Source organism: Cydia strobilella, chromosome Z (assembly GCF_947568885.1).
Source record: "Cydia strobilella chromosome Z, ilCydStro3.1, whole genome shotgun sequence".
Classification (NCBI taxonomy): domain Eukaryota; kingdom Metazoa; phylum Arthropoda; class Insecta; order Lepidoptera; family Tortricidae; genus Cydia; species Cydia strobilella.
In genome coordinates, this window is record NC_086068.1 from 28,649,633 (window position 1) to 28,666,395 (window position 16,763).

Here is a 16,763-nt window from a genome sequence, read left to right on the forward strand (position 1 = left end):
TATCCTATTGTAAGTACAAAGTTTCAGAGGGTGTGGAATATATTGTATAACTCCTGACAGGGAGTGTTGTTGATAAGACCAGATGGCCTGTTGTAGATGCGGTGTCGAGCCAGGCTACGAAGGGGAGCGCGGCAGAGCGCGAGTTGCAGTCCCTGCTGAGCCGCAAGGAGGCGGCCGCCGTGGCCGTGGCCGTGCCCGCTGCTCATTTACCCACGATGCGCCCCGACTCCGTCGACCCGTACCATGAAGCACAATGGACACAATTCATACTCAACAACCGCTCCCTGCGACCTCAGCTCTCGAAGTACGTTTATCTGTTAACTTTAATACACTACTTACATACATATCAAGAGAGCAATGTTATCATGTATGTAGTCCTATTATTTGCTGACTATAACAGTAACAGTAAGATACACGCGTAACAAACTTTGCACTCTTTGCAGTCAGCAGTAAAACTAGCAGCTCAAATATATCTTTACACAACTTTATTTTGTTAAGGGAGCAAGAGCGCGTGCAGATTATTTTAAACACTTCGTTTGCTAATCAACGTGTTGTATGCTGAGAACAATACAGCATGATTGTTATGTACTTTGTAACCTACTTCAAACAAAGGATTTTTTAATGTTTCGTTTTTTTTTTAATGTTTCTTCACCGATGACTCGGAGATTATTAGGCCGATTTCCGATCTTTCTAATCGATTCCATTGTCCCCAAGTCAAGATGTCATGATGGATTTGATCATGGATCAATCGAGGGAACTCTTTCAAATAATTATAGGCCCACTTGTAGTGATTAAGGTATTTTTTTATTGTAACTTGTGCATTTGTTCTTAGAAAGCATCATTTTGTAGTCTAAAATAAAATAACGGCATTTTAATTGTGAAATCTGTTCTTTTTCGTTCAAAATTATTAAGTTTTTACTATGCACCGGCACTATAGATCCGGCGATTCGCATTTCGTACGTCGCTCCGATGTTTGAGCGAGACAATGCGCGTATTATAGCAATATCCCGCACCCAAATCGGATAGACGTGCGAATCGCATTCAGTGTGATAACGCCTTCCGTGTCTATTTATGTAATAACTAATAAGTATAGATAGGTATACCGGGTTGATATTGAATGCCATCTAGCGGCGTGTAAGTGTAGTAGGAGCGCCCGGAAAGAGGGCGCTACTTCGAGATTGATAGCGTGCTTCGCCGCCGGGTGGCGATAGTGGCGACGGCGGCGACGGCGCGAGACTCGAGGGCCGCTGAGTGGAGCGCGAGTGTATTTATTCGCCGCGCGAGCCGCGGGCCGGAGGTCGGTCGTGGTTGACAGTAGCGCGGGACCGGCGCGTCTCCCCGTCCAGTGTTGTTGTATCGAGTCTCGAGTCGGTGTTCAAGTGACTATTATGAGCGACAGGGACAGGTCATCACCCTCCCTCACGGACACTCCGCTGAAGACGTACATCGGCCGACACGACGACGACTACCCCCTCATAAACGGAAACGGTGAGTGAATATGATAGTTTCGACCCTCGAGGTTGAGCGCGAGAATGACGGATATAGTAGAGCGCGTGGTATGGGCGCGCATCACGCGCTCGCACGCGCTCCCCACTTCGGCGGGCGCGTGCGGCCGGCGCGCATCGTGCCCGCTGCAGCTTCAGGGCACTGGGTCACTGGGCCCCGATTACGTCCCTTCAAGGTCGGCAACTTATCCCCACGAATCCCCACAAGGCGATACACTTTGCCGCATTGAAGCTGCCGCAGGTTCGATCGACCCGCGACCAGCCCCTTTCTAAATCTATCTAGATATAAATGATGTCTATACTTCACCACCGCTCGTCCTGCGGATGAATGGAAGTGTTACGATCGTAGTTTTAAGAAATTAGTGTACCTTTTGATGATGTCGTGTGACGTTTTGAAGAATTAGGGACTCCACGTATTGTTTTGGGCAGAGCAGGGAAGGGTAGGTATGTCAGGTATGTGCGTGCAATAATATGTGGTGTTGTACTGCGGAGACGGAGAGGAAGCGAGAGGGGTGCCGTGGTGCGGTCTCCAGCTGCCGCGGGTTGGTGCCGGATCGATACAGGGTGACCTTAGGTCTTCTATCTCTTTGGTAAACATCATAGTATTTTGTTTGCTTCATGAGTTGTGGTACTTAGCTCAGATTGTATACAATATAGTGTTTTTTAATATAGTCTGCTATTTACGACAATGCGCTGTCAGTATTTTCTATGCGTATCTTATATCTATGCCTTCAATGGATTTCGAGCTCGCTTTGCTCTACCAATGCGTCAAAAATATCCTCTTTTGTTTGTTTTTGCATTTTTGTTACTAAAATTACTGGTATATTTGCACGTATTATATTTCGGTTAGTTTAGGTATATACAAAGATAGATATAACTCCGTAATAGATAGATACAGTCTAAGAAAAAAACGTGCCTCGAAAATCAAGAAAATTTGATTCTCGATCAGATGGCGCCACCACCTTTGGTCTACTCTCGTATAGAGGGCGTTGACGGTTTCGTTTGTTATTTAACAATTTTAACGCATATCAGTGAAAGAACATGGGTTGAAATCATAAAAATAATTAATGCAAATAAAAAAAATCATTTATCCATATTTAAATACATTTTATCGTATTTATATAAATCTTCATTTTTAGTTTTAAAGTGTGTCGATAGATGGCAGTGAATTTACTGTGGTTACAAAATTTACTATGACAGTACCGCTCTATCTTATTATATCCTCTTTGGTATATACAACCTAACCTACCTAAACATCACAATTTTACCCAGGTAGTAGATGGCTATCCTAGGTAGTTTGTAGGTAGGTACGGTACCTAGACACATTTTCATAATTGTACGCAGGATTGATTATGCACACTGTATTTCTGCCGTTGTAATATAAACAATTAGAGACTCGAGTATTGCTACCGTAACAAACTATGAGTATTTTGTAGAGCTATTATGGCCGTACGTCGCCAACCTTGTAATAAATGGATGCAGCCGCTTGAATGGCGGGCCACTTGTGTCCGCGCGGGCGCAGGCACTGCTCCCGTGTGCTACTTATCTTGTTTTCCTGAAAGTACCTAGCTGTTTTAATATGCAAATTCAACAAAGTTAAAAACGAAAAATAGGTTAAAATTTAAACGGTACCCATACACTTTCTAAGAATAAAGCCATAAATAATGTGAATAGTTTTGAAATTCAGTTCGAACACTGCCGATTATAACTGGCTGCCTATATTTAACTCGCCGTTGCGGCTAGGAATGTTTCTATGTGTTTTACTTTCTGACCGGACGGACAGTCCAAGGAAAGCGCCGCTGACGCATTGCGTATTATTCGATTGAGAGTCGAGACAGATAAAGGGTCCTGGCTTCTTCCTACTGAACGCACATTTACCAAACCCGTAAGTCGCTGGCAACAATCTAGAGCTTAAAACGTTCACATTCATTCAGCTATTCGCTAGGCAGGTGCTCTGTTCGTATTCGTAGGCGCTTTTCGCTACATATCGGAAAATGAATTTATCGGCTACACGAGTAGCGCGTAGCTTGCGGCAGTGAATGCGTTATAAATTAGAATTAATTTCACAAATTGTCATTTTACATAAAAATCATACTATTCTGTTTAACTAACTAATCAAACCAATTCATTAGGCGTTATGGTTTCATACGCGAGTAGCGCGTAGATTGCGCTGCTGGCAGTGAATGCGTTATAACAAATTTTATAAATTGTCATTTTAAATAAAAATCATAGTATTATTTTTTAATGACTGATCATACCAATCCATTTGGCGTGATGATTTCATGCAACTTGTGCATTTTGAAGCCTTTACCTTTAATTCAAGTGGGTAGACGTAGACGTACATTAAAGAACGTAAGTTATTTATGTCCGCTTCCACAGTACGGTGTTAGCGCATAAGCTCGGCTCTCGTTGGTCTATGGTCTATGTGCTTGTGCAATGGACAACAATTCATTCACCGTGCAATTAATCACGTTGAGCCGTCGCGGTCGCGGTCGCGGTACTCACACGCCTCGAGCTCAAATCGTCGGGGAGGGAATAAATAAGTTTAATTACCGACTGCAAGGTTCATTCTTTACCCAATTACCTACGCATTTTGTAAAAAAGTCATACCTACTACTAAATACTTACTACTCGCTACTGTGGGGACAAAATACTTCTATAATTGGCAGTCTGACATTATTTTTATACCCCGACGCAAAAAGTGGGGTGTTTGACGCCAATGTCTGTATGTCTGTCTGTCTGTCTGTCTGTAGCATCGTAGCTCTCAAACGGATGGACTGATTTCGATGCGGTTTCTTTTGCGTGAAAGCGAGTTTCCTTGCGGTAGTTCTAAGCTATGTCTGATAAAAATCGATCTAGTAGTTTGAAGAGTATCAACTTTTTTCCATATGATGTAAGACATTTTTCGCATAAAATGGTTTTACGTATGATTAGCGTAGGTTTTCTGGAAGTAATATTAAGAACATTATTTTTCAAAATAGTACATTTCGATGCTTGTGCGGAAAGTATGTCATTACTCCACGAGTACCGAGATATACCGACCTACGGCTCGTGGCAATGGCAAGACTCGGGACGAGTGAAGAATGACATTTCCGCACGTGTATCGAACGACGTTTTTATAAGAAAAACAATAAGTAATAAGAAAAAGCGCCTCTTCTTTGACAGGCGTTTCGGCAGCTATTCCTACCTCTACCTTCCATAGCTATTCTGTTCCATTCAGACAACTTACTAAGAACGGTTTTTCAATCTTCAATGATGAAGCGGTAAGTAATAAAATATGATATGATGATATGTATATTTTTCGTATTCTTACATTAACAGTAGGTTTTTATGTTGGTTACGACGTTTAAAAAAAACTTATATTAACACTCATCAATAAGTAGTCATGAATTGGAACAAGTATAAATGTATAAAAATTGGAAAAGTGAAAAGCACTAGTTCGCGAAAACCAACTTTCCGCACGCTAAACAGCTACGTAAAGTAGCACTTTTTTAGCAATTGTATTAAAAAAATATTGACAGGTTAATTAATTAGCTACTACCTACTCGATATTAGCAACTAGTTATTGATTAAAGAATGACGTAATTTTAAGGTCTCAAGTGAGCAAACACACACTCACGATCAAAGAAATTGACTCAAATATTACAATTATTTTCTTAAGTTAAAGTTTTTCTAATACGATATCTATGAAAAAAACTTTAACTAGGGAATTGTTTCAAGAATGGAATAATCTAAAGTTTGTTATTCCTTTTTTTAATGTATTGCCTTTATTATATACCCATTAGTGCCCACGTCGACTTTTGGAAACCCCTAATTTTTCAGATCGTGTTAGGTAGAGTTTCAGTAGAAATTTGAATTAAAAGTCGTAACTCAACTCAGGTGTACCCAAGCGAGTACAACGGGCGCTATAATCATGTGATTCTTAGCGCCACTTGCACCATCCCACTGACCCGTTAAACCGTTAACCCAGTGTCAAATAGTACTGATAACCATGGTAACTCCAGGTTTAACCGGTTAACCCCGGGTTAGAGGAATGGTGCAAGTGGCGCTAATTGTACTAGTAACTATGGCAACTCCAGGTTTAACCGGTTAACCCCGGGTTAGTGGTATGGTGCAAGTGGCGCTTAGAAATGTAGTGCCTATCAATGTACTGCTGTTCATGAAAGAAAATGGAAATGTGAATTTCAGTTTATTAGTTTAGAATTTCAGTGCTTGATGATGTTACAGTGAATTTCAGTGTCAATACGACACATAGCTCTTGTCTAGTCATGTCATAGAACAGGTAATCTATGAGTATTTCTTCCATGCATTTATTTAGATTAGTCCATTCTAGAAGTTAGTGTGAAAAAAAAACCTATGGAGTATAAGTTAGTGTGAAAAAAAAAACCTATGGAGTATGTGCGTTGAACTTCTTTACCGCTTTAGGGAATAAAGGAATACTTGTAGTTCATACTAAATTTAAAGCTTTAATAGTTATTTGTTAGGCGGCAAAAGTTGTTGTTTAACCTCTTGTGCTAATATTGATACCCGAGTAAGCGAAAGATTCGAGTGGTTCGAAAAGTGGAATCTTGAGCGTTGCGAGGGTTTCAAGACACGAGGGGTAAACAAATTTTGCCCCCGAGTGAAACACAAAATTTTTCACCACACCAACGCAGGGAAAATACTAACTGTAAAATATCGAACAAAATCAAACCAAATCAATTCAAAATGAATGTTATTAAATCATTCAAAATTATTTGATTACTTTGCCACACATATGGATAAAATGCAACTTTCTCATCACTTTTTTGAACAATCAAGAGAGCCTTTATTAGCTGGTGTGGTGAAAAATATGTTGAGCAGAAGAACCGAACATAACCTTGAGTCACTTTGGTGCTTACGAAATTACCTATATCGCACCGACATTGTTCAGCACCATTAACTAACTAAATTATATATTAACACTACCTAGTAAGGGTCCCCGGCAAGCTCTGTTCACCATACAAACGTAGTTACGCTCTCATTGTAAAACGAGTAGCTAGTTTGCTCTGAAACTTTGTACTTACAAAAGGATAATGTCTGTAATTAGTTTATGTAGCTTCAGATACCATAGTTAAAAAAATACAGCGAATTTAAGTATTTCATACAAAACTTGTTTTTGCTCTATTTCGTTTGTTTTATAAACTGGAGTTATATAAACTAATTACAGAGCTAGATATATTTCATGTCATTGTATGTGAAAAGTTTCATTACTAACAATCCAACACGTAGCTTTAAAATGAGAACGGAACTCCGTTTGTGTGGGAAGGTGAAATTCGGCCGAGCTTGTCGGGGCCGGGGACTCTTAAGTCAATCATCTCATTGGCACCTTATGAATATGAAATAATAGTAAAAAAAAAGATGACGACAGCGAAATCGGGCACTTTTTAAATAGTTACGTGTTTGAAAATAAAATTAGCCTATTTGGTCAATGCCAGAATAATAACGTTGTTTGCACTCTTGTTACTCGATGCCCAAAAACATCACGTCATCTGTAGGCCGAGCACATGATTGAGGCGACAGTATCTCGCCACGAGATAGACTACGCGTCTTTTACTAACTGTATGAATTAAAGGGGGACGGGTAGTCTATGTCGCGGCGAGATACTCTCGCGCCAATCATGTGCTAGCCCGGATGAGCTCAGGAACGAGTCACACACATGGAGTCCTCTAGTTACATATCTGATTTATTAGTTTTTAAAGAGTTGCTAATGTAGATATGTTACTATTTTTTTTTACTAATACATGTACTTGAATAAATCATCTCGGAGATAAGTGGGCGGAGAGCTAGTCTGACGACTGTATATTTTCTTATACAATAGTTCTAATAAAACACTTTATGAACGGGCTAAATTCAATATTAATAAAATAAGTATGTTGAGATGTTAATCGTTGTATTATTTAGATATCGCTATCGTAGCTTTCTTATCTGTTGCGCCTTATTGATAGCCGCAAACGGCGGTTAGCCGCAGGCAGGTCCGATATGATGATTATACATTACCTAGTAATCTCCTCGTGATAGTCGTGACACTATTACCGACAGATTTAGTAAGTATGACCAAATAGTGATACATATTCATTATTGTAATCCAGTGGCGGCGTAGAGGAGGTAGGGGGAGGCAAGTGTGGTCCGCTCCGAGTCCCGGGTGCAAGGCACCAGGGGGATAACAACGGCAACCGGCAACTGACACGCTCATTCAGATTGGTCAATTTGGCAGGCGAAGCCTACTTGCGTCCAGAACCGGGCGCCATCGACTCTGCCCTCGTAATAAAAAATCGGGTGGTTAAGGAGCGCGCTGGACACGCTCCGAGGCCGGGCACGTACGCCTTTTCAAGACACTTCATCCTACGTAGGATGTACAGTCAGCAATAATTATTAATAATCCATATCCATAGCGAAAAACATTAAACTAAAAATACGCACGAAGCATTTAGCTTCCACATTTCTTATGCGAACTGCCAAGGAGTGGAACGCCCTGCCCGAGTCTGTGTTTTTGTTTTCGCATGAGTACAATCTGGGGCTCTTCAAGACAAGAGTTAATAGGTATCTCTGTTTTCGCATGAGTACAATTCTCATAGGTTAGCGTGCTCTACCGTAGACCGCATCATCACTTACCATCAGGTGGGATCGTGGTCAAACGCCTGCCTATTCATCATAACAAAAACTGCAATATTTATGAAAAGTCACATATTTTAGGAAACTGTAGTAATTTTAAAATGATTTGTTAATTAAAGTATGAAAATCAGCGGGATTACGTCTTACTTTTTAATTTTTCGTTTTATAACTGCCAGTATAGTCAACGGCATTAGGTACTCTTTCAGCCAATGAAACTGTTTTAGAGAACTACTACTTAACTACTACCACTACTAGGTACTATTCAATAATAATTTAATGAGTAAAATTATCTATTTTTAATCTCACATTTTACGTTATTTACATGAATAAGCCAAATAACTTTAAAAACCCATTTAATGTCGTAGCAGTATCTGTGGCTGTACGTCTTTTTACTATGAAGGGGAGACTTTTTACGATAACTCAAAAACGGCTACTGATCAATGTTCGCTATAGTTTTCGTTTAATGTTATTTTTAAGCTCTATTCCTACGATTTTTTTCATATTTTTTTGACCCATGGTTCAGAAGTTAGAGAGGGGGACGGGGGGCACATTTTTTTTCGAAACGACTATTTCCGAAGAAAATCACTTTATTAAAAAAATGTTTCCACGACAAAATTTGAAATGTTTACAATTATAATGCATCTACTTACATGTGTTTTGGGCTCCTGAAATAAAAGTTTTTATTTATTTATTACAATTAGCCCCAACTGCCCCAAGACGTAAAATTCTTATCGCGGAGGAGTTCCATTTCACCAAAAAGCACTGTTTAAATGTAAATTGACAATTATGTTGACAATATCTATAATTATGCTTTTGTGACGAGTTCCCTTAATTCCTCATGGAATCCATAATCAGAACTCGACCTTGTCAAAAATGCTGCTTAAAAAACCTACCTTCCTGAACAAACATAACGAAGAAGACATATCGCCAAATGTGAAGTACGTTTCGAACTTATTAAGTTTAAATATATATAAGATTTAAGGAGTTTCATCGATTCTGTTCTGAAGTAATAAGGTAATAAACATCAAAAAACAAAAAAAAAACATATAACCGATTTGAAGACTTCCTCCTGTTCGAATTTTGAAGTCGGTTAAAAATAACAGGTAATTTTCATATCATAATTATTACGTACCTGTACCTACCTCAGCTCAGGCCTTTATAATCAGACTCGAGAAGATGACACTGCTACCCGTCTTGCATGATTACTCTTCATAAAGGGACATAGGTAGTATGTGGGACTCCGATTAGTACCTACAATCATTTTTATTTTCGAATTTTTGGCCATCTGACTAAAATAAAACCGTTCAACTTAAAACTTTTTTACCTTAATTTTATAATAGGGAATATTACGTGAAACTCTGTGTAGGGGGCGTCACTACTACAATCTGAGGGTCTATCGCGAAACAAGAAAATCGAAATTTCGTTACTTATCTAATATCTCTGTCACTTGCATATTCGAGCGATAAAGAGGCAGATAGCGAAATTTCGGATTCGCTTTTCCCCGGTAGTCCTCTGTAAACAAACTGCCTTGATGCATCAATGTCATATCTTATTATCTCAGAAAACTTGTCAAAAACCTGTTACAGGTACAGTATGTATAAGTTACTCTATGGTTTACTAAAAAGCCTAGTGCTGCACTCTGGTAGCAGAACATTGCAGTAATATGGGGGTATTACAATGTTAAAAAATGTGTTCTTCCAAAGTTTCAACTTCCTCAACTAAAATAAAGTTAACTTTTTAGGTAAATATACACGAATCATATGCTATTCTGTCCCTGTATTAATAGGCCATCAAGCAATAAGAAGGTATAGAGGGAAATGCTAGGAACACAATTTTTGACTCCGTAACTTTGTTTGGACTAGTTAGGAGGTGAACATATCAAAATTCCCCGCCCGTAACCCTGGTGCCGGGGGGAGACGGGGGTTTGAAGGTTCCATTTTTCGGTTTTTCACATATGTTGGAAACTTTGCCTCTTAGCAACATGACTAGTTAAACAAAACGAAAGCTGATTAAATTTGCTACAAGTTTCATTCACTAAAATTTTTCGATATATCGAATAGTTTTGAGATATTCTCTATTGAAAGTTTATTTGGCGCTCTCAATTTTATCGTGATATATACATTCAATGAAGCTACTAGGCCATGTTTGGTATCGTTTTCGTATAAATCGGGAGTGCCAAATTCATTTATGGTATCAACATTGACACCATTCCGAAGTAAAAACATATAAACTTTAAACAAATACCTTTTTTTAACTTCTCTTCACGCTTAAACCGCTAAACCGATTTAGTTGAAATTTGGTATAGAGATGTTTTAAGTCCCGAGACGGAACATAAGATAGTTTTTATCTCAAAAATCATACTTTGAAGAGTTTGAAGGTGTAAAATTTGGTGTGAGGGGAATTCAGCTTCTTAGCCGAAGTTGAATTCCTGAGGTTAATACTGTTTAAGTTTAGGTTTGAAGCCAAGTTTGGTATCATTTTAAACTAAATCAAACATGTAAACTATTCTAAATATTATTTAAATCGGTTCAGCGGTTATTGATTTCCCATACAAACTTCCACCCCACTTTTCACACCCTCAGAAGTTGATTTTGGTTATAAAAACTAACCATCTCTATACCCAAATTTCAACGAAATCTATTAAGCGGTTTAAATGTGAAGCGGAGTTTAAAAAAAATACATTTTTGTTTATTTTGTTTATTAGGAATGGTGTCAATGTTGATACCATAAATTAATTCAGCACCCCCGATTTATACGAAAACGATACCAAACCCGGCCTAGCAGCTTCACTGATGTAGATATAAATGAGAGCCCTAAATAAACCTTCAAGAGCGGATATCTCGAAAACTATACAAGATATCGAAAAATTTGTCTGCATAAAACTTGTAACAAATTAAATCACTCTTCATTTTGTATAAGTGGCCAGGTCGTTCAGACGCATAGTTTCCGAGATGTAATCGAAAAACCGAAAAATGGAACCTTCAAACCCCCCTCCCCCCCAGCACGAGGGTTACGAGCGGGGACTTTAGATATGTTCACCTAACTAGTCCAAACAAATCCTACGAAGTCAAAAATTGTGTTCTAAGCATTTCCCTCTATAACTTTTTTTGAGCATTTATTTCCTGGCCTATAAGTACCCCGTAGGAAAAATGTTGTAACAATTGTTACCTACTAATGTTCTTTTGTTTATGTTAATTGCATAATTTCTAATATACCTAATCTTAATACCTTTCCAATTAGCTGACCAAAGGCGGGTATAAATCCAGCAAGCTGTATCCCGACCTTTTTCATTACTTACACAAACAAATTGTTGCACAATGTTTAGATAAAAACTTACCTAATACTTTTTGCTTTTTATACCTAAGATGGACTAATTACCTACCTAACCCTTATAACTAAGAACAGCTGTAAAAAGTAACGAAATAAATTTATTTGTATTTTTTTTAATAGTATTTTGTGCAAAATATACATAATAAGGGTTCTCATTCTTAACACATTAAGTGCCGGGAACCCGCTCGGCGGGTTGTCCGTTCGTAGTCGCTTTACTCTACAAAGCGGAAAAATGCTGGGATCAGTGTACCGTAAAGCATGTTCAGTTGAGACTGGCTGGCTGGCACCGGCCCGGCCCGGCTCTCCCGCCGTCGAGTTGAGCCGTTGGCAATGCGCTGCTTGGCATACAGTGGCCTGCAATGCTCAATTTAACATCAAACGGCAGTCTCTCACAGAATGGGCCATTCAATAGGTAACTGCGCGCTGTCCCGTTAAAAGCTTAAATAAGATATTCAATGGCGACACAAGTGTTCTCTTTGTTTACAGGATATTTATACTATACGAGGTGTCTCGTTCAGTGCGAATCAAACGCAGGTTAATGATAGAAGACCGACCGACGAGAATGATAGCTACCGATTAGACCTCAGTGTATGTTCAGCGAAAATTTACATTTTCGGCGCCATGCGCCCCATTTCCGATACAAAATGAACACATCTAGCGTAGCAGTGAGCGTTTTTGGCAGTGAGCGTTCTTTTCAGTCGAATCTGGTTTAATACATGTGTAGTAGATTCTGGTATGATCCGTTTTGAAGTTATTGCCTACCTACATTCTTACTTTTTGAAATAATCGAGTTACAAAATTTACGTTAGCACGTTTCGGTAAGGACATAAAATCGACCATTTCTCTGGAAACATTAATATTCACCGAACTAACAGAATATTTAATGCTTTATGTACGTAAACAGTAATTGAACATGATTGTCCCGTTAAACCAAATGGTCTGTCCTCGAGAGTGGTCTGGCCAAAGGCCGGCCGGATCAGTTAAATTTGAATGCGCGTGTATGAACCGTCCGCTGCCGGTTCTATGCACTAGCTCGCTCATCCACTAACCAGATTATAGATCTGATTACCTTCCGGTTAAAGTCGGATAACGCGCTCCTCCATAGACGTAGATCAATTAAATGCTAGCATGTTCCTAACATATATAAATAAATAAATGTTTTTGGCGCACCACACAATACATATAAAATATATAGGGCAATTTTGCCTGACATCTGTGAAAGGTATTGTATGTAAAAGATGCACAGTTAAGGGCCCAATAATATTGATGTAATGTCAACCGGGGTAATTCGGTCAAAAATCAACAACAAAGTCCGAATGATGGACTAAGTACTATATACTGAGACGAAGATCGTATTATAGATTTTTTTTTCTGAATGACATGGGTTTAGATGTAAAGCTTTGATTGGAAATAGCAGGCAAGATACTAAATTACCATTATAGTACACAATAGTACACAATTGTATTCTTTTCGTAGGTTGTTACGTTTTTATAAGAACTTCCGCAAAGTATTAAAAAAACCGATTTTCATGGTCTTTTTTAATACTTCCAATATTATTTAAGTAAAGATTACAGTTGATTTTGAAACAATGTCAAGTAATGCAGAAGAATTATAAAAAAGATCCAATATAATTTTCACTTTCCTATTGACGGTTATTACACACAGCTGTATATAGTTTTACCAGTATATTTGATTCATAGTTTTAGCAGCTATTTAAGAAAGTTTCGTCAGTAGAAAATCTCACGAAGTTAAAATTTCAGCCTTTCGACCATATAAAATTTTCTAATCCTAACTTTTCTACGGAACGTAGCTTGCTTCTTGCTTGCCAAGCTTTGCAATATAAGTAATACATTTTCTAGGTTTTTTTTTACAAGAAACTTTCGCTCACACTTTAAAATCTCTTGATTTTTTTATAATAGTTTTTTAATTGACTAAAAAGGTTTTCAACATCTGGAAATTAGGTTTGGATAAATGCGTCTAATACAAATTAGGGACGCATTTACCTAAATTATACTATTTTCTACTTGATGTTGTTAATTACTGTTTTTGACCCATCGTATTGGTTATACCTTCTAAAATAACCCGAATAATTATGAACACGTTTCATGAGGTTTGAAAAATCTTATCATAATTGTTTACTTAAAAAGACGCAATTTGCCCAACTGGGACAAAGGCGTCTAAATTTACGTTTCTTAAAAAAGCATCTCTACCTATATATATATTTTAATTATAGTGCAACGAAAAAGTTACTTCACGAATTATCTTCTCCAAGAGTTGTAGAAAGCACACAGCAAAATAACATTACAATACACTTATTAAATATTTCATAATATGGGGCTAAAGGACAGTAAAAAAATATCAAAAAAACAGTAACGCATTTGCCCTGTTGACCTTACCTGGGGATTTAAAAAAAATACCGTAGAGGCAGTTTTCCATGCTATTTCTAATACAATAGGTAACTTTTATACAATATTTATTTACTAGTGGTTATAGACCTCACGAACCCCCATGGCTCCGCCATTTCGAAAAAATAAAAAACCGGCCAAGTGCGAGTCGGACTCGCGCACCGAGGGTTCCGTACTTTTTAGTATTTGTTGTTATAGCGGCAACAGAAATACATCATCTGTGAAAATTTCAACTGTCTAGCTATCACGGTTCATGAGATACAGCCTGGTGACAGACAGACAGACAGACAGACGGACAGATGGACAGCGGAGTCTTAGTAATAGGGTCCCGTTTTTACCCTTTGGGTACGGAACCCTAAAAACTGAATCGCTAAAAATCATCATAGGAGAACATCCGGACATACGAAAGCATTTGTGCCTAAGCTGAAACGGAGTTTAATATATATATATATATATATATGTGACGTTTTTAATCAAAAGGTACCACATTGTCGCTTACCATAAGGACGAAAATTGCTTGTATCTTTATACGAAAAACATGTCAGATCGTCCTTATGGCAAACGACAATGTGGTACCTTTTGCTTGAAAATGACACATATCATCATAGGAGAACATCCGGACATACGCAAGCATTTGTGCCTAAGCTGAAACGGAGTTTAATATAATATATCATCATAGGAGAACATCCGGACATACGAAAGCAGTTGTGCCTAAGCTGAAACGGAGTTTAATATATATATATCATCATAGGAGAACATCCGGACATACGCAAGCATTTGTGCCTAAGCTGAAACGGAGTTTAATATAATATATCATCATAGGAGAACATCCGGACATACGAAAGCATTTGTGCCTAAGCTGAAACGGAGTTTAATATAATATATCATCATAGGAGAACATCCGGACATACGAAAGCATTTGTGCCTAAGCTGAAACGGAGTTTAATATAATATATCATCATAGGAGAACATCCGGACATACGAAAGCAGTTGTGCCTAAGCTGAAACGGAGTTTAATATATATATCATCATAGGAGAACATCCGGACATACGCAAGCATTTGTGCCTAAGCTGAAACGGAGTTTAATATAATATATCATCATAGGAGAACATCCGGACATACGCAAGCATTTGTGCCTAACCTGAAACGGAGTTTAATATATATATCATCATATGAGAACATCCGGACATACGAAAGCATTTGTGCCTAAGCTGTAACGGAGTTTAATATAATATATCATCATAGAACATCCGGACATACGAAAGCATTTGTGCCTAAGCTGAACCGGAGTTTAATATATATATATATCATAGGAGAACATCCGGACATGAGAAAGCATTTTTGCCTAAGCTGAAACGGAGTTTAAAATGTTTCAGCCTAGCTACAGATGTAGTGCATAATTGTTGTTTGCCATCGTATTTTCACGGAAACGTTCGTATTTGTCAAGCTACTTCAGTCAAACTCAGTACTTTTTGTACCGAGGCTGACTGAAATAACAAGACTCCTTCGTAGGGGAGAGCGGGACAAGACGGGTTGGCGGATAAGACGGATTGGCGGGTAAGACGGGTTAACGGCTTTATATGGCGACACGACTTACCAACCAGAATCCCGCTATTGCATGACGATGCGTTGCCATCATGGCAATCGGTTAGCACAGTGACGGCTATTTGCAAAAAGACTCTTTTTGCCATATTCCTTGTAAGTTTTGTCTTTTATTTGGTTTGTGTTTGTTGCCTTAATATCACCAGCACAAATATAGTGTTAATTTATTCCAATGGACCAGCAATCACGCCAACAGCTGAGGACTTGTTTGGTTTCAAATACGGAATAATAGTTTTTATTTTACAAAAAAAAAAACGAATTTCATTAGGCCCATCTTGGCCGCCATAGTTTTAAAGCGATGAAGAATTGCGGATTTGAATGTATTTATTTCTTCTCTTGTTGAATGGTGAAAAAGTATAAAAGAAAGTCGAATAGAGGAGAGTGGCCAGAGGTGGCCATGAAAAAAATGGGTACATGTTGCAAAACATTTTCTGTCCCTCAGACCACTTAAGAAATAAAAGTAAAAACAGCTCGTGAGAAGTTATCAGACGACGGTAAGTACTAATAGCCAAAAATTGAAGTTTGGTTTAGTCCCTAAAAAACTGTTTTTGCCATATTCCTTGTTATTTTTGTCTTTTATTTGGTTTGTGTCATTAATGCGAACGGAGTTTTAAAAACACCGGCGAGATGAAGTCGTCGCGTGAAATGCTGTATCTAATTGAAAAAGTTTTTTTTTTGCTTCTTTATTCTATTTTTGGAAAGTTTCATTTGGGTTATTACATTTATATCCAGATTACATCTAATAATATATGTAGCAAATAATTAAAAACTTTTGTACAGTTCGTATTTATGATCAGTTCATCTCAAGATCGCTCACCTAGGAAACTTACATATATTAGGTATGTAAGAACGGTTTGTTTCTTCCGCGCCGCGTCTCGCCGCTCGACGTTCGCATGTAAATCGCGCCGCATCGCCCCGCTTTGCGTTCCCAACCAGATCGTTTACGTAGGACACTTCTATAGGTATTAAGCATTGATTCGCGTTCGCGCGTTGTTCGCCTAATACGTGACTAAAAGCCTATTTTTTAATTGTGTAGACTAAAATGACACTTCATGTGTTGCTAGTTTTTTACGTCTTATAAAAGTGATGTGCTACAACCAGTACTAACCGAAAATAAACTATTGGGAGGTACTTATTTTTGTTGATGAAGTGTCTGTACACAATAAATGGATAATCCGTGACGTGCTAAAAGGGGACACTAGGAGAGATTAAAAAGGGTGAAATAGTGTAGGTAAAAATGTGAGGTGAGGCCTTCTTAAGGGGTGAGTTCTGGAATAAAAAGTATCC

The 16,763-nt window shown here is 38.3% G+C and overlaps 1 protein-coding gene across 4 annotated transcripts in view; it reads left to right on the forward strand.

Annotated features, from left to right (window-relative positions):
* Window positions 1-1,249: 1,249 nt before the first annotated feature.
* LOC134754400 (hepatic leukemia factor) overlaps window positions 1,250-16,763 on the forward strand; it is a 205,550-nt gene continuing 190,036 nt past the window's right edge. For 2 of the 4 annotated variants that reach the window (XM_063690709.1, XM_063690712.1), the window contains exon 1: window positions 1,250-1,488. In XM_063690709.1, coding sequence (XP_063546779.1) covers window positions 1,389-1,488 — 100 coding nt within the window. In that variant the 5' untranslated portion in view covers window positions 1,250-1,388. The remainder of the gene's footprint in view (window positions 1,489-16,763) is intronic. The other 2 variants (XM_063690710.1, XM_063690711.1) reach the window with 2 other exon arrangements.